Raw genomic sequence first — 24,331 nt, 5'->3', positions numbered from 1 at the left:
TCGGGATATTTGGTGGTCTGAGCACCACTGCTGTGTAAGCTGCTGTAGAGCCACACAGAAGTCAGTGTCAGCAAATTTCAGGAGTTTGTCAGAGGAAAAAAAAATCCAACCAAATGTTGTGGTTTGCTGCTTATAAAAGCAACAAATCCAGTGCCTGTTACCTGTGTGCTGCTGGAAGTGTTTCTCTTGGCTCTGAGAATGTCTCTCCATCGTTGGTGGCCCAGTTCTGTGGAGCAGTTCTGTGGTGGGTTTAGCTGGCAGGGATTATCCAGCCCTTGGGCTCTCCCAGACCCTTCCCTGGACAGCATATCCTGCTGGTCCTTGCCTGAAGTTTGGGGGCTGGGAGGGGACCTGTGCATCGGGTGCAAAGTCAGTGGAGGGGAAGTCAGAGCTCACTTCTTTCTGGGCTGCTGTCAGTTTAGTGCCAGCTGAAGAGAGGTGGATCTGGATGTGACTGGGACGAGGAGGGGACCTCCAGTTTGAAGTGAAGTTGAGGTTTGTAATTTCCTCACTCTCCATTCTGCTCATTGCTGAAGTAAACAGCCAGGCCTCACTGCCTGTTGATCCCTCTCTCTTCTCTTCCTTTTGGAAAAGGTTACATTGGCAGTAAGACACTAGTAAAGAAAAAGAGAATTAACACTAATCTAAAAGCTGCATTCTGACTTGAAAAGGGATCCTATGAGTCTCTGACTCCGTACTGGTGGTGCCCCACCTCAGGCATTCCTTCTGCAACATCTTCCTGAAGGAGAGCCCCTCTGCTCCTGGTTGCATGGCTTGACTTGCACTGCTGCTGCTGAGCAGGCCTGGGCACGTTACCACAACTGATTTTCCTGGTATTTCTAAGTCCATGTAACTGGTTTCAGGTATCCAAACCTAGTTGGTGTGTAGCAATCACTGTTTACAAACACCAGGTAAAACTCCTCCTGGTGTCTGATCCTCAGCTGGAGGAGTCTGGCATCACTGAGATTCACATAACTAAATGGCTTGTCTGCAGTAACAAGTTCATAAACTGATTTCCAAAGGAAACAAAAAAATACGTGTGTGCATAGATAGGTTTTAAAATGAAGTCTGTGACACATAAATGTTAACATGTATAGTGGATTGCAGGATCAGGTCTGACATCCTGTGTTGTTACAGCATAGCTGGTTGTGGTGCTGGATGCTCAGAGGTGTTTCGTGTGTGCTTGGAGAAGACAAAGCTTTAATGTTTCTGGTTGCAGAAGTGATCTGTTGTTGACCTTTTTCCAGATTCTGCTTTTGTTGCATGTGAATTTTGTAATTGTAACTAGTGCTTTTGAAATAGGAAATCATATTTCTAGTCCCAGAGTGCTCAGTCACGTTCTTTCACTTAAGTAAATATTTTCTAGTTTAAAATTGTATTATTTAGGAATACATTGTCAGATGACAATTTTTAGCTGTTTAGCTCATCTCTTGTTGTTTTTTTCTCCCCACCCTTTTTTTTTTTTTTTGCAAACCAAACACCTTTGTTATCCAGCAAGAAGTTGAGAAGTTTACAGACCTAGAGAAACTCTACCTCTACCTTCAGCTGCCTTCGGGTCCCAACAATGGAGACAAAAGGTATGTGTGTGACTGTAAATGTGAGCAGCTAGTCCTGAAAACCAGCTTTACTTCCCTTGGCACTTAACTGCTGAGGAGTCATTCATATGACGTGGCTGGTAGCAGAAACAGCCCTTATTAAACGTTAAGGACTCTTCTTTTCCTTAAGATTAGTTGGGGGTCTTTTAAACTTTAAAATCCTTATTGCATGAATAGCTTGTAAATATAAATCACCTGAAATGCACGAGTCATCAGAGAAAGTGTTTCACAGCCCCAGTGTAATCGTTCCTTCGCTATTTATGTGTGAAGTGATAAAATAGCAACACAAATGTGATAGTGGGTGAAAGAAAAAAAATAATGGTATTTCTGGTAACATTTGTTTGACTAAAGGAAGGTCTAGAAAACCAACCCGTAGATCACAGCATCACAAAATTAGCATATGTTCCCAGTAGGATAGTTATAGGCAGGCAGGTGCCCATAGGAGGCACTCAGAATATCTGATGGGAAAGCTGGGTGTTTCCAAAGGGCAGCTGGCAAACTAAGTGGGCAAAAGCTTAGAGGTGACCAGTAAGGAATAATAAATTTAGGAGGGGAAGTAGAACCCTTACCTGCCACTGTGCACTCGCAGCTGTGTGTCAGTCAAGAGCTGGAACGTGGAGTCTTTCTTAAATCGTGGATGAAAGGGGATAACTGCTGCCCATGGCTCAAGGAATAGCTGGATGTGTGAGGTGTGCTGGCCCTTGTTGTCTCTGGTGTGTCTCCACCTGTGTAGACAGACACTTATTAAGTCTTGTAACTGAGGAGGAGCTATAGAACCTTCATCAGCACTGCTTCTTTTTTTGCCAGTGATCAGATCTCCATGTCATCCAGCCGTGCCCAGCAGATGCACGCCTTCTCCTGGATACGGAACACCCTGGAAGAGCACCCTGAGACGTCCCTTCCCAAGCAGGAGGTTTATGATGAATACAAGTGAGTGCTCCCGGACTGGATCCATACAGATGGCTTTAGCAAGTGTAGAGTGTTCTGTGGCTCTGACCCTGCAGGTCCCCCACTGGTGCACACCGACAGGGCCTGACGTTCCACGCTCTGTGCCTGGAACACACGAGCTGCAGTGGGGCAAACCGTGTTTGTCACTTCTGCCACTGGAGAGAAGGCTGTGGGGTTTAAAGTGTGCATTGTATGTACTGAGGGAGAGATACAAGTCTTTCTTAGCAAGTAAATATCTGTATGAATATTGGTTTTGTTTTGTGGACAGAGCAGCACAGGTAAAAAGCATCAGTTACTATCTTACAACACATTTTGGTCTGCCTGTGTTTGCATACATACACAAGTGCCTCAGCAAGGATGAGGGGCTGAATTGTTCCCTCTGGAAATGCAGCTATTTTGCACATACGATCTTGCCCATCACACCTTTCTTTCCAGAATAATGCATAAATATTGGACCTTCCTGCAGCAAACCTGATTTCCACAGAGGCACAATGTATCTGCATATGTATGAAACCAGTAACCAAGGCCACTGCGAGTCTGTGTTGTCAAGTCTCAAAGCTACCATGTAATGAGAAAGCGATTAGAAGCAAGGGAGAGGGAGCTGTCTGATGAAAGTTGGATTTGAATTCATTTACAGAGCATACCCACGGGGGAGGGGGGAAAAAATAATCATCCTCAGCCCAGTTGCCTGAAGATGAATAACAGATTTATGATCTGGTATGAATATTTCCATAATCTGAACGATTACAGTAATTTGCAGCGAGCTGAGTCCCTTCACCACCTAAGTGCCTACAGGACTCACCCCGTAGTAATTGTTATTGCAGGGCTGCCTTCTGCAAATACCTCCTTCTAATTAACTCTCTCTGCTCAAGTGTTTTTACCCTGATTGAGCTGAAGCATGATGGCATTCGCTTGCCTGGGGTTGATAAACATGCACACACCTATTTCTGAGCTCTCGCCGTGGACTGGAGCGGTGACGCAGCCGGGAAGTGCAGCCAATGGCGCCGGCGTGCCGGGATGGCCAATCCCGGAGCAGCAGCCGCTCGCACAGACACGGCAACAGCGGCAGCTGCTGTGCGGGAGAGGGAGATGGGAGCGTTATTCTTAAATATATTTCTTATTAAATAATTTATGGCCTGCTTCAGCAACAAATCTGCTTGGCTTCCATGCTGTGCCAAGCTGCAGATGCCCGGAAAAATCATCATCTACAGATTGTGGAGTGTGAAATTTGGATGGCTTTGTATGTAGCTGCATCAAGTATTTGTGTATTGTATTTCCCCCCCCAACAAAATAAGGGTGGTAAGCAAATATGCAGGAAAATATCAAATGTTTGGAATCTGTTCTCCTTTGAAAACTTCTGTTCTGTTTTTAAAACACTCAGTTTCTTTGAATATTTTCATGAGCTATTCTTGCACACCAAAGGAAAAGCAGTCTTGGAGTGGGATGTGGGGAACAGGCATATAAATACATAAGAGTTAGTTATAAGATAAGTGATTTTTCTTTACCTAAGGGTGTGAAGACCTCTCAAAATGTATTCTATTATATTAACAGGTTACAGTTTCTCTCTTCTGTGTGCAGAGATGGATGTTGTGTGAGCTCATAGTGAGCAAGCTTATGTGCTCTGCATGCATAAATCAAAAGTGCCAGGCTTCAGAAGATGCTGCATCATACCAGCATCTCCAGTCCTGCTGTAAATGTTGGTCAGAATAAATCTTGCAAAACTACTGGCCTTCTGCATCACCTTTTGTGATTTTCTTCTGTGAAGAGGGAGAGTCAGAAGCTTGCACTCCACCCAAGTCCACTGTTGGCAGATGTTGTTTTCAGCTCCTCCATGTCTCAAGTAGCCTGTTCTCACTAAGCTTATTCAACACAGTGACTCCTCTTTCTGCTTTGTTACTCTTTAATTTAATTGTGAATTTGTGTCTCTAACTGGATGAAAGTGAACAGATTCATCTTTCTTTTGAAAGGGATAAAATAAATTGAAAATGCATCATTAATATAAGGCAGTACCACTTAGGAAGGGTGAGAGCTTGCAGCTGAATTTCAGAAAAGAGGTAGATGAGAGCTGGTTCACCTCTTGTTGGTGCTGTGATGCCGCCTGCACTGCCAGAATACAGTGAGCTGCAAGGAGCTGTGTTCCTGCTGGGCGCACAGGGTTCTTCTGCCAGCCTCCTCTGGAGGGAGGGATACTGGCTGGAAAGTAGGGGAGCTCGAGGGGAGTTAATGGACACTCCTTCCCATCAAATCCTTTTAGTATTTTCCTGTAAGTCAGTTTTACTTGGATATCTTGTCCCTATTAGTAAACCCCCTTCTGGACACAGCCAGGTGTAGATTTGGCTTTAGAGTTTAGAGATTTAGGATTTCAAGTCCGAGTGCAGTCCTGCAGTATTTATGCAGGCAAAATCCGTATTTGCCCATAAAACGATTTGTTGAGCCTTCAGTAAACACTTGAGTCCTCTTATCTTGCTTTTGCTGCTGACGCAGGGGAAGAAAGTCATTCATATTTAAGTTTGGTGCCCTGAAGATTCACTTGATGCGCTTAATATGGATTAGGAGGTCTTGGAGTCATCCCGTATCTCTTTCCTTTAGTCTGTAAATCATTAATCCTTGCTTTACTGGCTGCTGGGCCACTTGATGCCACCTGATGCATAGATTATGTACACTAAGTGTTAGGAATATCAACCATCAAGTTAGAGGAATATTCAGAAGCTAACACAGAAGAGGACAGTAGGTATAGGAATACCATGTCTGTTAAAGCACCTAAAGGACACAATGTATGTGCTTAAGTTGTTTGATTGTGCATATCCAGTGGTTTTATATAAAATTCCCTGATAGGAACGGGATGGGCCCTCTTGTGTTGCAAAGTCTAGTCATAAGGTCATAAGCAAGTACCTGTATATTCCTTTGAAAACCAATCAAACTTCAGCTAAAGCAGTTGTTCCCTCCTCTGCCTCCACTCTTGAGAGTCTGACCTGCAATTTCATTTCTCTTGGTTTTCAGACATCTGGTTTCCATCCTACCTGATTATTAGGTCTTATTTCTGTGCCAGCATTGTTCATCAGCTTAGTGAGAGCTGATGAACCTCTTCCTAAGGTTCTTGGTTGCTTTTGGAGACCAGTTTTGGTTAGAGTGGATAAACCAAGAACTTTGTTTTGTCTCATTCTGTAGGTTCTTTATCATTTGCTATTAATGATGTTTTTTTCTGACCAGGAAGCTGCAAGCTGTGCTGCATAGCCTGGCCATCTTCATTAGCTTTGGGTTAATTTTTTTTTTTCCGTGGTTTAATTCAGGTGAAGTTCCAGTGTTTTGTTTAGGTCTGGAGTATGTTCAATTCAAAGATCTTACCAAGAAAAATAAAAAGGCCTTTTCTGGTTATGGTGTAGGGGAGCTCTGTACAAAGGAACAAAGACCGCATGTCCATTGTCGTTCCTGTCTCTGTGTAGACCTTCCCTCCCCCCAGTCTGCTTCCCCCCCACCCTTCGAACAGCGAGACAGCTCCTGGGCTCAGCGATGTGCCAAGAGTGCAGGGAGCAGAGACAGGAGCTCCAGGGGAGAGACTCCTGGTTTGTGTTGTCAAGTCAATGAGAGACCACAGATGGACATGGAGGGTTCTGGGCCAAGCCAGGAGGGGGAGGGGCCATGTGGGATGATCTGTCTGAAAACTGAAATTCCAGGATAATACTGATAGCTCAGAAATCACAAGCTTGCAGGAGCTGCCAGTATGGATTCAAGGGGAGCATGTAACTGTTTTTGCTGCTAGCAAGTGATTGTCTTACACCAGATGTGCTAGACTTGAGGAGCAGATAATTTTATTCCTATTTTATTTATTTATTTTCTCCAAGGGAGGGAGTAATTTTAACTTTGAAGTTGATAGATTGGTAGGTCTCTAATCCTGTTGTTTTGCTGGCTTGTTTTTTGGGTTTGTTTTTTTTTTTTTTTATTTTACTGACATTGTTGAGTTTCAGTCAAAGATTCTGCTGACTGTGGCAGAGAAATACAGAGAGCTCTCCTTTGCCTGCTAGTTGAGACTTAAAGTCTTGTAATCAGCATCAGTGAGTAACAAAGACCCACCTTTTAGAAATTTTCAGAGTAGAGTTTGAATCCACTGAGGCCTGGCAAGATGCAAGGGACAAAAAGCACTCAGAGATCTATTTATTACACATAAAGCAATGTCTGGTTCCTAAGAGGGCACAGTGAGGCGGGAGAAGAACTGCTTTGTAATAACTTCAAAGGGACATACCAGAATCCAGCTTCTGTGACTGACATATGTTGAAATGAAATGTGTTGGTATATAACTTGAATATGAAGCTTCTTGATGTCCCATAGAGAAACTAGACTGATGCCTGACTGAGTTATAGGCAACATGTCCTGGTTTGGACTGTGTGCACCCAGCCACCCCACTGACCAGGGCCGGCTGGGTGCACACAGGCTCTGCAGGGGGTGTCAGAACCAAAGAGCACAAATGTCCCTGTTTATCAGCAGCAGAATCATCACATCTGTGGTGGTGCTTTTCAAGTGGAGGGTGCCAACATACAGCCAGGGTAAAAGCAGCAGATACTTGCTCTGTAATAACTAGTATTTTTACAGAGAAAGTAAATGCAGTGGAAGTATCTCAAGAAATACGTACAGCTTTCTATAGAGCTACAGCTTGCAGAGAAGACGTTTTGACTGGCCTCCTTGGATGCAGGTTGTTACTAGGTGATGCTGGGGATGAAGCATCTGTTTCAGACTGCTGCTTTTTCTTTGTCTGCCTCACCTTCCAGAGGTTTGTTTGCGTGTATGTAGCTGATTAGAGTAGCAGGCAACTGTGGGGTATGAAGTCATTGTTTTTCTGCTCTCCTGCTGATACCCACGGTGGATCATGTGCAGTCACCTCTTCTTTTTAGAGGCAGGTGGTTTCTGTGAATTGCTGGTAGGACCTCTCACAGGAAAGGAGGTCACTGCTATCTGATGCTGGCTCTGGCTGTCAGGAATCTGGCTGGGAAGGCTTTAAGGGGCGGTTTAGGCCAGAGCACATCAATGTCTGTGCCACAGCGCAGGACGTTCCTGTGTCTGTGCAGCCTCCAGCCCTTGCTGTGCAGGTAAACCTTCCAGGGCACTTCATGGTTTCCTCTTTTGCTTTATATGTTGGTGATTTTCCAGAACATTCACCTTTTGCAGCAAAATCAACAATTTTTGTTCTCTGCCTCAAGGACATATTTTTTAAATGTCTCAGATGTCGAAACAAAATTCTTTCTGCTGTTTTTGAGAATTGAAGGCAGATAAGTGCCCATTTTACTAGAATAAGTAAACTTGGCAAAATAATTACCTTTTGTTTCTTTATTCCCCTGTATCATCAGGTTGTATTCTGAGTCACATGATGATCTTCATTGGCAGCAGCAGTTGGAATCTCTGTTAGTAATACAAGAACTGTTATATAGGGTTATCTGTAATCAAACATTCTCATAGTTCAGTGGTGGTACAGAGTTAGGAGGACTCAGTCCTCAGTACATGTTTGTGTTACATCTGTAAAGGTGAAGCTGGTTCCCTGGGAAAGCGTGTTTTAAATGTAGCTCTCTTAAGGTCTCATTGAGGTTGTATAGGCAGAATCTTTCTCTGACATATCTGACATCTCACTGACATATCTGCACTTGCATTTAACTACTGCTTTTCAAATATATCTTGCAGGACTTCAGGCCTCACTACACTCCAGCTATGCTTCTTCCTAGAACAGCATCTCTGTTTCTATTATGTCCTAAAATAAGTGAATTGAAACATATGCTTCAAACTAAGTTGTGGAGTAAATCTTAACTGTGCTCTAGATAATGCCAGTGCTTGTTATGTCTCCACATGACTTGTCTTTGAACTCAGTAGAGAACAAGGCAAAAACTATGGTATTAATAGCTCTGTTTATACATTTTTAATGCACTCAATTCGTTGTGGATAGCTTCATTAATGTTAAATGGGATTCTAAATATGGATGGGTATAAGTGTTTTCTTTTGAAAACCTTTGATGGAGTCTAGCATGTAGGCTGGCCTCTTGTATTAACTTTGATTCCATTCACGCTTTCTTTCTCTTTGTTGCAGGAGCTATTGTGACAATCTCGGCTACCACCCATTAAGCGCTGCTGACTTTGGAAAGATCATGAAAAATGTCTTTCCAAACATGAAGGCCCGTCGTCTAGGCACAAGAGGCAAATCAAAATATCCTTTGCTAGCACGCTTCTCAGGAACTTGTTCTGCACTTGCCTGGGGAACATCTGTCGTTATGGCTTAACCACCAGCTAAATGTGGAAGTAATGTTAAATAAAAAATGCAGACATTTTTCCAATGTCCTTTAAAAATTATTAATTGTGGCAGTGTTATGTTGCAAGATATAACTTTGGAAACAAGTACTTAAATTTAGGTTCTGACGCTCAGTTGTCACAGCAGCGAGGAATCAAAGAAGTTTTATAATTTAGTGCGAAGGGAGATGTTGGAATAAAGGAACCAGAACTGTTATTGATTTTCAAAGCAGTTTTTTCATCAGTACCAATTTTGTCTCTTCCAAGTTGAGAATTACGCCTTCCCTTGAGAGTCCTTAGGAGCCCTGGTGCAGTAATGTAATACCTGCTGCATTCCCAGCGTCGGCTCCTGCTGTGTCCTGGCGTGCTGGGCAGGCAGAGCCTCTGCAGTAAAGCAGGCAGGGAGAGCATGGAAAGGCTAAAAGGCATCGAGGTGCTTGTGGGCTCTAATTAAAAACCACTCAAATGAACAAACAGCGATGATGGGAACGTGCTGTAGTACTGCCCTTTGCCTGGTTTCACTCGAAGTATGTGCTTATAGAGAGAATGAAATGCTAGTGGGCAAACCAGGGTTATTTGTCTTCTATAGAGGAAGAAAACCCTCCATGTTGTAGTAAATGGAGAAGATGTGTGTCAGTTAAACTGTTTCCTAAAATACAGTGTTGGATGATGAAGCAGTGGAATCCAAAACTTAGTAGTCATGTTCTGGATAGAGCTAGAGAAAGGGGAGAAATCATATGATGTAACTGTAGCTTGACCCAGGGGATCTCTTTAAGTTCTGTTTCCTAAGTTTCTAATTCAGAATGATTAAAATATGACCTTGTCTCACACCTACTGTAATACCCAGGCTTCTTACACTGCTTTTACTGTAATCACGCTCCATCCAGGTTAATGCAAGCAAATGCAAACCCCATGGTCTAGGAAAGAGAAATACAAATGTATTTACAGAATGTGAAAAATGAGCGATTCTGAAAAGGATTTGTGTGTCACAGAGAAGAGACACTGTATATGAATTCCCAGAGTAATTCTGTGGAAAGTTAGAAAAAGGCTGATTAGATATTTAGACCTATAAACAAGTGAGTCCAAGGAATGGAGGGAGTCTGTTTTTGTACCAATTTGATGGGATCAGTCTGGGTCTCTGTGTTCATATTTTTACAGAAGAAGAATTATCATGGGGAGAGAGTGCCTCAAACGTTGTGTGAAATCTTAGGAAGATATACCCTCATCAGGCACTTCATCTTCTCATGGGGAATTTCATGTACAAGTCCCTTTGGAGAAGGAAATAAAGTAGATCCTAAATTTGGAATTGCATATTTTAATAGTGATTAACTTTTAGAAATTCATTCTCCCTTCTTGTTTTAGGAAGAGAGCTTAGTCCAAATTTATGTTAATGATTTGAATATTGAGTAGCTAATTGAAACTGCTTGGCCTGGTTTAGTTGTTGTTCTGTGTGATCAGATGTAATTCATCACACCCAGCACCTCTGCACAGATGGAGAAACCCAAGCACCTGCCCAAAACACAGCCATTGACAGGCTTTGAGACCATGTTAGTGACAGCAGTTCTTAGTTCTGTGCTGAGTTTGCTTATAAAGCTTATGTTATCAGTTATCAGAGGAATTATGCCTTTCCCTGCTATCCCAATTACCAAGGACACAATTTGAACCTTAATTGCTGTTCACATATTGCTACAGTGGACTGAGGAAGAAGGCTTTTGTGCATATGCCAACACTGCCCAACCTTGACTTTCATAAAACTGGAGATGGGGTATGATACATATTTGCTTCTTTATATATATATATTTCTGAAAATTAACATTTATTACACTGTTTTCCTGTCTGAAGTTTTCCAAACAAAGTGAAGAGCTGTGTAGCTTTTAAGATTTTTCTTCATGATCCTTATATTCTGAATCATTGTTTGCTGTTTTGTCTGTAAAATTCATAATGAATTATAGTGCTGTTAAACTGATTTAGGAGGTGAAGCAGACTTCCACAGTGTTGCCACCCATAAGATACATGTTTTTATCTCTGATTCTGTTTTGATTTTACTGAGTTTTTTTTATTTTTGTAAATTCAATGCTATGGAAAAGATACCCAGTGAAAGAAGCAGATCCTGGGTAGCAGTAACTGCTGAGTTGACAAGACTCAGGATACAGGGAGAATCATCTGTTGGTGGTCCAGATATTGGGATTCTATCTGCAGTTTTCTTCCAGAGATGTCAGGTCCATCTAATGTCTTTGGAAACAACCAGGAGATTTAACACTGGGACATTTAATTTCGTATTACATTGATGTGGTCTCATTCTCACACCTTCGTGAAAAACCATGACCGTACTTAACTTTTTGTGTGATTCTGATAATTGTTTGCTCTGTTTTTGTTTTTGTGCCTCAGTGACCCTTAATAATCAAAGTAACCTTTCCTCCTTTGTTTGTTTGTTTTAGTTGGATGGAGCAGAGCCATCTGGGCAGCTGCAAAGTGCTGATGAGGAAGTCATCTCAGCGGCCTGTCGGCTTGTTTGTGAATGGGCCCAGAAAGTGCTGAGCCAGCCTTTTGATACAGTCTTGGAACTGGCTCGTTTCCTTGTAAAAAGTCACTATATCGGTACCAAGTCCATGGCAGCTTTAACAGTAATGGCAGGGGCACCAGCAGGTAATGAGATAATGCTGAATTGTTGGGATGGGGACCTTTCTATTCACAATAGAAACATCTTGGTTTGAGGAGGGACTTCTCTTCAGGGCAAACTTTAAGCATGACTCCGAGCACTGAGCATGCCGTTATTATGTGATTTTGGTCACATTGCTGCTGGTACTCTGGGTAAAGATGTGAAAATCAGCAGCGGTCTCAGGTTTAGTCTGATTTTCCCATTTCTCCCATGAGGAGCCTGGTCTTGTAAAGCACTTCAGGGCGAGTGAGTTCTTGCTGAATTTATGTACTTGGCCAGATCAGGATTTGGTGCTGCTACAGTGCTGGTTTGTAGGCAGACTGCTGGTGTAGCTGTGTTTCTGTCTGATACCTTGCCCTAATTTGGAAACAATTGTCTGTCTTAATTTTCTGTCAAGAGCAGATTTTTTTGTGTGGTTCTGCATACTCAGAATGAGTCACCTAATCACCTTAAGTGTGTTTTGGTGGCTGTGGATGAAGTAAATTACAAAAATGAAGGATGAGGAGGGAAATGCAGGTGTACAACATGCCCCTAGACTTGCCTCTGGGAAGTACTGCCTAGGCCTATCAAACCAAATGTGTTCAGATCAAGTGAAATCTCTGGACGTGAGATAGGTGAATGGAAAATGGTGGTCAGGGCTGTAGGTTGGGATGATCCCCTTCTGGATCATGCTCTTTTTCCTTCCACCTCTCTTTCTTTTATTGCAACTTGGACCTGGCGGGTGTCAGTGGCAGGTTTTGCTGCCTGTGTGCTCCTTTTTGACCTGTTGTTGCTTGGCTTCATTGGTTCTGTGTGCTGTGCTGCCAGAAGGGACACAGGTGTGTGCACAGCTCTTCAAATCATGGAGCTTCTCCCCCTTATTTCTGTCAAGACAAGATGGTTTTCTTGAAAGAAAAGGGCAGTTCCTTCCAAACACACCTCTGTGGCTTGGATAGTCATTTCAGGAGAGGTTCTTCCTGGAATGGCAAATAAAATATTTCCATCCATCTTGCAAAGTGCTACAACGTCTCTGTGCATTAACTGAGGGAAAAGCAAGCTTTTACCCTCAAAATTTGAGGTGTTTTTTCTTATTAGTGTTACTTGCCTTCAGTACTCAGCCCACACAGAAGAACTGTGTTCCAGTAATTGCTGTATATTTGGGCATTTCACTGCTCTGTGAGGAAGGATTTGTGGAAGTGGAGACCAGTTGTGGCATTCAAGCTCTCGTGGTGCATGCAGCCTGCTGCTGATAGAGTGGGCTCCCAGACCACAGTTCTAAGCATGTGCTGAGCATCTAAAACTAAATACTTGGGATTAGCAGTAGTAAAATTAGTAAAGTAGTAAAATGATGCTGATTAATTAATAATTAGAAGTTATTTTAAAACTGTGTAACCTCAAAGTGTAAATGAAACAATGTTGAAGAATTTTTAGAGTGGCAGTTCAGCAAGGTTATTTCGTCATTGAAAGAACACGCTGTTCCTCTTGACTGTTAATAAACAAAGTGTTAATTGTGATGTGATTTTGTAAGAGAAACTAGTACCAACTGCACTGTTTTTCTCCCTGGAAGCACCACTTGCTTGCTTGTGATCAGCAAAGTAATTTCTCTAGAAAAAAAATGTTCTCCCATTCTAATTTCCATAGTTTTTTCAACTTTCTCTGCTTTTTTTTCCTTTTTTCACTGGGTACTTCTTGCCCTTCTTTCACCATTTTCCCTGAGCACACAGAGGTTTTGATCCATTCTGATATTAGGTGCATTGTATTTAATGCCTTGGCCATTAGATAGTATCATCTGCTCAGAGCTGCTCCTCTGTAACTTTCTGGAAACATTTTTCATGTAAAGCTGCCTTAGGCACAGGTAACAAAACAAAACCACGTCAGATAATGGATTTTAAAGATTCATCTGAAACGTACCCGCCGCCCTCTGCTGCCAGTTTAGTGCAGTGCACTGGGTTGAGACTTGGACACACAAGTTGCCATTTGGGCAACAAGGGGCCAGTACAGAGTATTTTAGCAGTTAATGCCCAGCTTGTCTAACAGACTTTGCCACAAATGTGGAAGTAAACTGAAACACTGAATAGATTTGAGCACAAAGTGGGTGGGAGTACCTCATGGAGGAGATGTTCCCAGAAAGGTTGTGGAGGTGCCTGCCGTGTATTCTGTGTTATTAAATACAGAATTGGCACCACAGCAGACAGGGTATGTTTGGTTATAATTCATTCTTCTCCTTTTCTATTCAGGAATAAAAGGGATCCCCCAGCCCTCAGCTTTTATACCTACTGCTGAAAGTAATTCCTTTCAACCACAAGTGAAAACTCTGCCATCTCCTGTTGATGCCAAGCAGCAGCTGCAGCGTAAGATCCAGAAGAAGCAGCAGGAACAGAAGCTGCAGTCTCCTTTGCCAGGAGAGTCTCCAGCAAAGAAAACTGAAGGCGCCACGACCAACGGCGTGACCAGTATATCTAATGGAAGTCCTGCCATTCTGTCTCCTCCACCGATTGGCATTGTTGTGGCAGCTGTCCCCAGCCCCATTCCGGTAATGCTCTCCAGCAGCTCTCTAGAGGAACCACCCCATGAAAAGGTTGTACGTTGGCAGTAACTAAGCAGTGGTGTCAGAGGGGTAGAAGAACAGTTTCTGTTCAAAGGTTTGGATCCCTTGATGCTTCTGTGTCCTGGCTGTGTTATACACGAGTCACAGGATTGATATGGAGGCAGCAGAGTTCTGGTCACATAGCAAAGGCCGAGTTTGTCTTTGAAGTCGTAGTGAAGTGACGGGGGATTTAAGCTAGCCTTGAGATGAAGTTAAACCAGATGAGAGAGCTGACACCAGTTGTGTGAGTCACTGAGATCTTAATATGGACTCTAAATTGCCTTTCATTGGCATTTCTTGACAGCTATTATTTTTGAGTGAATGTCTGTAGTACAGAACGTTTTTGTCTTTCGGCCATACAAAACTGGGCTGGGCAGCGGGGAAAGGTTGGTTGTTTTTAAGATGTTCACTATGCTGTTGATTTCCATAGGTAAGCCAGTTTTTCTGCCTGATAGTTCGTATTTAACTCACTTTTGAAACCTTAACAATGAGCAGTGTTTTGAACACATCCTTTCCTCTTTAGCCTTTGTATGTCTGTCTTTTTGTGGTGAGGGATTGGATGAGAATTTCATTACAGAAGAGCAGACTACTGTGTAGATCAGTACGGTGTGCCTTAAAAATAGAGATTACATATTCACCAATCCTTAGGCAGACAAGTAGAAATTGTCTTGTGTATAGTAGAAGAGCTTGTTTTGTTTCAAACTTACATTCACAGGCTTTGGTGTATTGAGCTGTGTGGTCCTTCACCTTTGAATTGCTTGGGGCCCAGGTGGTCTGTGGGCTTTGGGGACTTGTTGCTTCAATGGCACACCTGTTCTTTTTCTCTCTGTGCAGGTGCCAAGGACCAGGCAGTTGGTGACGTCTCCGAGTCCTATGGGATCGTCCGATAGCAAGGTCCTGCCGCTCAACGTCCAGGTGGTCACTCAGCACATGCAATCAGTCAAGCAGCCACCAAAGACTCCCCAGAACGTTCCCGCCAGCCCTGTCGGGGACCGCTCTGCCCGGCATCGCTACCCACAGATCCTGCCGAAGCCGGCGAACACCAGTGCTCTCACCATCCGCTCTCCCACCACGGTGCTCTTCACCAGTAGCCCAATCAAGACTGTTGTGCCAGCTTCGCACGTGAACTCCTTAAACGTGGTGAAGATGACAGCAATATCTCTTGCCCCCAGCAGCAGCAGTGTGCCCGTCAAACAGACGCCTTCAGTCAGCAGTAGTGCAGGAGCAGCGGAAGAAGGGAGGACTGGCCCTCAGATCAAAAATGGGTCTGTGGTTTCACTTCAGTCTCCAGGATCCAAACCTAGTACTGCTGCAGCTGCGCCTGCAGTCAAGATCAAAATGGAACCGGAAGCATTGCTGGATGAGAACTCAGTACAGGGCCAAGAGAGTTCTGATGTGTCTAAATCCATAAAGGCAACCCCTGACCTGCCTCCCGCACAGCTAATAAATTTCGAGGTTGAGGCCTTGAAGGTTTCAACCGATGATGTCATGGAGGCAAAACCAGGTAAGGGCTGTGATCAGGGAGCTGAAGAAGCAGGGACCAAATATAAAACACAGTCTAATGAGATCACACCAGTTTCTTCAGCAGGCAATAATCAAAGCACTCTTAAGCTCACTGTTGCCAGTCAAAACTTGTCCAGCACCAGCATCAGTTCACCTCCTTCTGGTGAGTCTATGATTAAAGATAAAACGTGCACTAAAAGTCCAAGAAAGAGACAACCTTCCACACTTCAGGATTCCCAGGTACCACCTGTAAAGAAACCACTAGTGGAGCAGTTTTCAGCTGGTAATGCTGCGGAGAGTCAGAAAGCAAACAGTGTTAAGAAGGCCCTGAAGGTTGGATCGTTAGCTAACAGCGACAGTACAGCAACACTTGCCCAAGTCCCCAGCACGGTACCCGTGACGGTACCTGTGCCTTCTGCAGCTGCAGCAAACTTAGCAACAGACCTTGCTTTGAGCACCAATTTAAATACCAGTGATCCTACTTTAGAACAGCAGCTTGCATCAGCATCATCTCCAGATATAAAAGTAAAATTGGAAGGAAACTTGTTTATCATAGAAAATGATTCAAAATCTGATGGCAGCTTTAACCCAAATACGTGGCACCATATCACCAAAACCTCTGACTTTGCATCTGTGAATTGTGATCAGCAGCAAGATATCAGTGTTATGACTATGGCTGGGCACTCTGGCTCTAGTGACTTGCAGGAATCTGCGTGGGAACCGGTGCACTGCGATGGGATACAGCAGGATGTGTACAGCCAGCAGCTACAGAGCCAGATCCAGGACTCCTTGAGTCAAATACAAGCACAGTCTTCAAATCAGTTACCTCTGCAGTCTGAGCTGAAAGAGTTTGAGCATACAGTCCCTCAATCAAATGAAAACTTCTTTTCATTTGATGATGACCTTACCCAGGACAGCATTGTGGAGGAGCTGGTGCTCATGGAGGAGCAGATGTCCATGAATAATTCCCATCCTTACGGTGGTTGTCTCGGAATGGCAATTCAGAGTCAGACTGCAGCTCAAGGAGCTCCGGTGTCATCTCACCCAAGCAGCACGCACTTTTACCATTCGATCCACAACAACAGCACTCCAATTCACACTCCCACTCCCACCCCCACCCCCACTCCCACCCCCACTCCGACTCCAACACCCACCTCTGAAATGATTGCTGGATCTCAGAACATGTCGAGAGAGAGCCCTTGTTCGAGGCTGGCTCAGACGACTCCCGTGGACAGTGCTCTAGGGAGCAGCCGGCACACGCCCATTGGCACACCACACTCAAACTGCAGCAGCAGCGTCCCTCCCAGTCCTGTGGAATGCCGGAACCCGTTTGCATTTACTCCCATCAGCTCCAGCATGGCTTACCACGATGCCAGTATTATATCAAGCAGCCCCGTGAAGCCAATGCAGCGGCCCATGGCGACCCATCCCGACAAGACCAAGCTGGAGTGGATGAACAACGGCTACAGCGGTGTGAGCAATTCCTCGGTTGCCAACCACGGCATCCTCACGAGCTACCAGGAGCTGGTGGAAGATCGCTTCAGGAAACCTCACGCCTTCGCCGTCCCCGGCCAGTCCTACCAGTCCCAGCCGCGCCACCACGACACTCACTTTGGCCGCGTGACGCCGGTGTCACCTGTGCAGCACCAGGCGGCCCCTGCCAGCAGCACCACTAAGCAGGAGGGCTTTGCTGTGCCTGCTCCTTTGGACAACAAAGGAACTGGTTCCTCCCTCAACAACAGCCTGAGATGCCGGAGTGTGAGCCCAGCTGTCCATCGGCAGCGCAATCTCAGCGGAAGCACTGTTTACCCTGTGTCAAATATACCACGCTCCAATATGACACCCTTTGGAAGCCCAGTAACTCCTGAAGTTCACAATGTATTTGCTAATATCCATGCAGACACCAGTGCCAATAACCTAGCACAGAGAAGCCAGTCGGTCCCCTTGACTGTGATGATGCAGACGGCCTTCCCGTCTCTTCAGAAACAAACAAACACTAAAAAAATAACAAACGTGTTGTTAAACAAACTTGATTCTGATAGCGATGATGCGGTGAGAGGTTTGGGAGTGAACAACATGCCCTCAAATTACACAGCCAGGATGAATCTCACTCAGATTTTGGAGACATCCGCTGCTTTTCCTAGTGCCAACCCACAAAGTATGATCAATTCCAGCACTTCAGTTTATGAATTCCAAACACCAAATTACCTCACAAAGAACAGCAGCACCGATCAGATCAGTTTTTCTTCTGGAGATAACCAAGCACAATCAGACATCGGAGAGCAGCAATTAGATTTTAGCAGCACTGTAAAAGACCTTTTAGGGGAGGACAGTCTGCCAACAAACCAGCAGCTGGTGAATCAGGTGGCATCAGATCTCAATAACGTTGCATCTGTCTTTCCCAGCGACATCAGGTTGTCTTCCGAGCTCTCAGGCAGCATTAACGATCTGAACACTTTAGACACAAATCTACTGTTTGATCCAGGTCGTCAGCAGGGACAAGATGATGATGCTACACTGGAGGAATTAAAAAATGACCCCTTGTTTCAACAAATCTGCAATGAATCCATTAACTCAATGACTCCATCAGGTTTTGAGTGGATGGAGAGTAAGGATCATCCTGCTGTTGAAATGTTGGGTTAATCTTGTTTTATAGTATGTATGTAGCACACTGTATCTAAAAGACAGACGTATTGTATTTGTCTTAATGGAAGTGCCTCCCGCAGCAGAAACACTTGCTATGTATTATGGCATTTTTAAAAAAAGTTTGCTGTACCTGTTGCTCATTCTTCAGCAAGGAAAAGGCAGTCTTACCAATTTTAAACAAATCTCTGAAGGTGAGGGGCTATCAAAGAGCCAGTATTAAAATTTGAAGTTTGTAGTGTTTCCCATTCAACATTTCTTGTTTCAGCAAATAAAGAAGTGGTTAATGGCCAGCCAGCAATGACAGCTCTGGTTGATGCTCTGGGAGGGTTTTAAGTCAAGCTCTTTAGTAGGCTTTCCATACATTGTACTGGTTGTTACTTCTTAGTAGATGATCCTTACTGACCTTTGTTGATCAGGTTTGAAATGCAGGGTGCCTGCAGGTAGGTAGGGGTGGGGAGTGGGTACAAGTGGACCAGGTGACTTGCAGATGCCTCATTGTGCAGCTGTCTGGAGCACTGCTCAGTGGTGAACTGGGGGAAATCTCTGTAGCACCGGTGCCATTGGCATCTCTAGTAAAACACAGAGATGGGAAAAGCTAACAGGGATGATCAAGGAAAAAAGAAAGATGCACTAAATTTTTTTATTTAAGAGAAATGAGTCTATGTAGTTATTTTAGCCATTAATATTCATGACATACTTGATATTCTAGCTCTTACGTCAGTGGTTTTATATTAGGTAAAATTCACGTGAAAAGATTTTAAGCACTGAGATTTAGTCTAGGCCTAACACCCTATTTTAAAGTGATAGGTTCTGTTTATCAATGCTAGAACATATTTTCCCTCTTTTTTTAAGAAAGAGCTGCTGGAGCTCATTAAAATATTGTTTTGAAAGATTCATTTTTTCACGTTTGCTCCTTCCTCACCTAGTGGAGGGCGTAGGAAGATGTTATTTTCTCTGTATTTCAGTAGGTTGAGCCTTTCTGTCCTTCTTGCTCACTGTCTTTCTCTCAAACAAAAGATTATTAAAATATTAGAAAATGTGGTTGATCTAAAAATATTTCATACAGAGCCATAATACTGCCAGGCACTTTACAGATACACAGTAAGACGTGAATTTTCTTTTGGTAAAACTTCTTTTAAAAGTGCTTACTGTTTTAGAAGCCTGAACTCCATTTTCAAAAGTGATTTGATAGGGTTGGTGAATCTAATTTTTTTTTTTTTTAAGTCCTTAGCTGCCCCTCTGGAAAATGAGAATTAGACTTTTGCCTCACTAGTTCACTTGAACCAAAAAAGACCTTTTATTTTATCAGCATGACATGGATCTCTCTGATGATCCAAAGAGAGAGGTACTTAACTAGCCATAGCCTTGATGCTGGAAAGAGGAGATGCAGAGGCAGGGTTTTACAAAAAAAGTGGTGCACTGAGTGTGCTACAATACCATCCCTTGAGCAGAAAACTGAGCAGGAAAAAATTTTCCTCATTTGCTTTACTTGGAAGGAGTAGTCATGAATTTGTGAAGGGGAGGTTCAGTAACCCCCCCCATAGATTTCCTTAAGGGAATGATGTTAATATTTTTCATGTGATTAGTGTTTTTCTTCAAGTGTCTTGGTGGTCTTCTGTTTCTGAAGTCTTTGCAAATGACTCGAGATCCCAGTACTGGTCAGTTTTTTTGGCGGTGCTGATTCAACCCGTGCTGCTGCACTGGCACTGGAGGTGCTCTTGCTCTTGCCCCACTTCGTCACCAGTCCGTGGCCTCTTCTGCAGGGACAAACAGTCGTGCCAAGCTATAGCACCTTATGGGGGCCTGATTTCACTGTGTTTGCATCAGAAGTTTTGCCACCTCATCGGAAACAAACTCGGAGAGTTCCGATCCCTCCTGGAAGTGAGGGGATGTGTGATAGTGTGGGTTGCTTTAAGACCAAGTGACTCTTCTAAGTTTTGTTAAAGAAATGGGGAGGAGACTAAAAGCTGCATGGTAGCCTTCTGCTTGTTATCCTGCCAGGTGTCTGTCAGTAAGACTTGAACCATTTTTTCTTGTAGACTGAAGTTGCTGAAGGCAGGGCTTGAGTCCTGGACCTGCCCACGGCCTTTTGCCAGAGATGTGCTGAACATCCTCTCGCCCCGGTTGAGAGGATGGGTCTGAGAGACACTCAGCACCTTCTTGTTTGTTTCCCGACCCTGTGTGAAGTGCCAGCACTACTGTGAATAGGTGAAGCCTACTCTGCTGGAGGTGGGGAGGGTCCCTTCCAGCTCAGCAGATTCTCTGACTCGGTGACTGAGCCCAGCGCTGTGGGGAGAAGCTGCACAGGCGCTGCTCAGCCGTGTGCTCAGCCCCACCTCGGCTCACCAACACTGACGCTGAGGTGGGCCTGGGGCAAGTAGGGTTTTGCCCAGCTACTCGTTTTTTATGAAGATTTCTCCGAAAAGCAAGAGTAGATTTAAAAGCTGATGCGTTCTAAATTATGCAGCCATCACCAAAGGTCTTTAAAAGTGCGTTTAAAATTATTTTTAAATACGAGCATTACATTGGGCCTAACGTGACTTAATTAGCAGAAATACTCTATAATCAGTGGATTTAAAGCAAAATTATGTTTAGTTCAAGAAATATTAAATTCTATAAGAATTGTTTCAAGTAAAATCCAAGGCACAGGCACAGCTTTGTACATTGGTATGTATCATTCTAGAGATGTTTGTGTGTTGGTGTTATAATTACTGTTAGGTCCCTGTACTTAGTGCTAGTTAGTTCTTTACAATACATTGAGACAGAGCACTACTGCACACCAAAGTATGCAATACCCAAAGGAAAATTCTGTGATTCTAACAAATGGAAGCCTGTCTTTGTCAGATACTCCAAAACTAAGAATTTGAGACAGTTCTGACCCCTTGTTTACATTATTGGCTTCCTACTAACATGAGAAATAAATTATTTTGATAGCAGTTTTTGCTAAAGTATACAAACTAGTGAATTTGTACCCTGTGTACAGTATTGCAGCAAACACTTTAAATTTGATTGCTTGGTTAGTCCAGCAAACTTTCTGGGTTCATATATTGCACTAAAATTCTGTTGAACCTGTGGCAGGCACATTCCTTAGGATAAATGCAACAAATACGGCCCACAGATTAAAAAAAAAAAAAAAAAGGCAAAACAAAAAAAAAAAACTTTTTAATGTGTTTCATTATTAAAAGGCAAAATGTCATTAAAAGTGACAGGTGAAATTGTCTTATGTAGCAATGTGCATTGATCTCAATGAGATATTTCTATTTTTGATTCTCTTACATGAGAATATTGCAGCAGGAAAAATTAAGTTTAGTTTGCTTCACCATGTTAATACATGATCACAAAACGTGCATGAGTGTTAATGACTTAATCTTGTACAGTACTAGATATATTCCTGTAACCACTTTTATTTTTTTTATTCTTTTGCTGTATTGAAGCTGGTTCAGTGTTAACCAGGTGAGCATAGTTATTCACAAGTTATTTACTTTTTTATGTTAACTAATTCAGCTTAGTTATTGTTGAATATGTTCCTTTCTTGGATTATTTTTTATTGTTCTGGTGTTGAAAAACATTTTTGCATCATTTTATCATGATAAGAATTCATGAAGTAAATAATTTGCAAATAATTGCAATAAGCACTGACTTCTGAACTGAAAAGAAGGAAAGCATTTCTTGTGCAGTGCATCTGAGGTTCATATAATAGTCTTGTACTATACTGTGCTTTATTTACTGCACCGTAAGGAAAGAAAAACCCCTGTTCCACATTTTCATTTAGTGCAGGAAATCCAGTTTCTCCCCTCTTCCCCAGTGTTTTGTTGTCTGTTGTACTGCTGAAACTACAGTAGTTGAATATTGCAGTAGCATTTCAGTTATTTTTTTTATTGAAAGTGCTCAAAAATTGTTTTTTAAATGTTTTCAAAAACAATAAAAACATTTTATATTAAAATTATTTCTGGAGTTTTTTCTTTACGTGGAAAACGTGCTTTAAGGCTGAGCTAAAATACACAGCTTTCTAGTTTGTGTGACAACAGATTGAGAGCTGCCCAGTTAAACCAACTGCCCGCCGTGGCTGAGCCAAGTCTCACACTTAAAGCTGAGCATGAAGGTGAATCTTCCTCCCTGGGGTGCCTTGGTCGGTCTGTCTTAGAGTCCAGGTGTTGGTTTCATGCCTGGGTGGTGGCTCTTGCTCTTGGGACACAACAACCCCTTGCTGGTGTTGCCTGGTTTTGCTTTCCCACACTAGTAAGGCATTCTTAAAATCCAGTGTTACAGCGTGGCTTGGCTTGCTGACATAGAGGGGAAAATCTCCGTGTTGATCTGTGGAGTCCTTTGTTTGGACTGTAAAATTGTACGTGAACCCAGCACTGTTGCCAGCACAGCCCGTGTGGATGGAATTTTCCAGTGATGGAAAAGCATTGCCACAGAGCAGAAACTGGCTACAAGAAAATGGGTGAGGATAAATATTCAGGTTCTCATGCCAAAAAGATAGCACTGGTTAACAGATTACATCCCAGACTACAGAGGTGCTGAGATGAGCTGGCAGATTTGATGGTGGCACAAAATGACTTAAATTCATCAACAAAGAAAAAGAATCCTCAGGGAGACATGAGACAGTATAAATGAAAGAAAATCAGACATTGATTGGGAGGAAATGCTTTTAATACATCTCACTGGATTCTAAATTAACATGCTTTACAAAGATTTCTCAATGAAAAATTCAGAAACACAATTTCATGTTCCACAGTCACAAAAAATGCAAATTAAAAACTCCCAAGGAATTAGATGGAATATAATGTAGGAGATATAAAAGGCTGTATTAGAAATTGATTGTTCATCTGAAGTAATAACAGACTAGAAAGAACTTGCCTTAATGGTTAATAAAAAGAGTCAAAAGAGAAAAAATCTGTAGATGGGAATGTCCTAACAGGAAAGACTTAAGAGGGGAGGAATGTTGGAACTAAAGGCTTCAAAATGTTCAATTCATGAGCTTTGTAGGTTTCAAAAGATTAGATGCTTACTTGCTTAATAAAGACATCCAGAGTAGATTCTAAACTATTACTTTGAAATATTTTTGCATCTCTGGAAATACAAATCTGTATGTGTGAATGCAACTGGTACTCTGGTAACAGAATTGCACTTCTAATGTGAAAGGGATTGCTGTGTCAAATTAGCTGGTGGTCCTTGTAGTCTCTGGCAGTTGATATCACTGTCTTCTCCAGAGAAAGAAGCCCTGCATTATTAGGTGGTTGCAGGGTAAACTGCCTCTCTGAAGGTTTTCTGCTCGACCCAAGAACTGGAAGCTGTATCTGAAGGTGGAGCACAGGAGGCAGTACAGGGAGGTGGGTCAGGACACCTCCAGAGGTCCCTTAAACGTCACTTTGGCAGCATGTGCAGCAAGGCTGGGAGGGTTGAGTAAACCTGACTGGATCTGACTGTGTAGCATGGCTGCTCTCATTCAGGTAAAGTTAAAGCATATTTGATGACTATCACATGCATTTGACAGCAAACTTGTAATTATCTGATGTGGTAGGTCACAGTTAACCAATGCTTGGATCTTGCTGCCCTCCTCCCTCTCCTAAAAATGGTACAAGTTAAGCTTGGGTTAGGAGATAAAATAGAATACAGAATGTATGGTGAGGCTTACAAATTGTGTAGAACCTCTGGAAAGTGATTTCAAACTTAAGGAACGAGCAGTGACCTGACTGTATGCTTAAGGTTTTTCTGTGTTGGGGATCCACGTAACAGTTAACAGTTCCCCTGCATGTGCCCAGGCCTGTGCTGTCCCTGTGTTGTGTTGAGTTGTGTTGTGTTGTGTTTATCCCCTCGCTGCAGGGAAACCTTGGCCAGGTAACCAAGCCAGAGGAGCCTGCAGGCAGCTCCCACACTCTGCCAGCAGTCGTGCCACTGGTGTGTCCCTGCCTTTATCTGAAAATGCAACAAGAAGTTCTCGTGTGAACATCCTTTCTGCTTGAGCTTTGAAGTGATGAGCAGAGTTGTTTTAGTAAGAAAATCCTGTAATAGCTCAAATGACTAAAATGGGGTGACCCTTCCACAGGCAACATCTGCCTGTAGCTCGGAGGCCCATTCAGTGCTGCACAGCTGGGGGATCTGAAGGGATGCCAGGCTGTCTACACTGTCCTCTTGTTCTTTGTAC

At 43.2% G+C, this 24,331-nt stretch overlaps 1 protein-coding gene across 2 annotated transcripts in view; it reads left to right on the top strand.

Moving 5' to 3' along the window:
• RFX7 (regulatory factor X7) overlaps positions 1-22,126 on the top strand; it is a 50,468-nt gene extending 28,342 nt beyond the window's left edge. For both annotated transcript variants that reach the window (XM_027881490.1, XM_027881491.1), the window contains 7 exons: positions 1,495-1,577; positions 2,403-2,525; positions 8,610-8,726; positions 10,487-10,571; positions 11,245-11,452; positions 13,682-13,977; positions 14,866-22,126. In XM_027881490.1, the coding sequence (XP_027737291.1) occupies positions 2,416-2,525; positions 8,610-8,726; positions 10,487-10,571; positions 11,245-11,452; positions 13,682-13,977; positions 14,866-18,177 (4,128 nt within the window). In that variant the 5' untranslated portion in view covers positions 1,495-1,577; positions 2,403-2,415 and the 3' untranslated portion in view covers positions 18,178-22,126. The remainder of the gene's footprint in view (positions 1-1,494; positions 1,578-2,402; positions 2,526-8,609; positions 8,727-10,486; positions 10,572-11,244; positions 11,453-13,681; positions 13,978-14,865) is intronic.
• Positions 22,127-24,331: the final 2,205 nt, after the last annotated feature.

This window comes from Empidonax traillii, unplaced genomic scaffold (assembly GCF_003031625.1).
Source record: "Empidonax traillii isolate 1590-97213 ecotype Southwest subspecies unplaced genomic scaffold, ASM303162v1 scaffold90:size2128546, whole genome shotgun sequence".
In the NCBI taxonomy this organism is placed as follows: Eukaryota; Metazoa; Chordata; class Aves; order Passeriformes; family Tyrannidae; genus Empidonax; species Empidonax traillii.
Note: the sequence above shows the minus strand (reverse complement) of the source record. Positions and strands in the feature narration are given on the sequence as shown.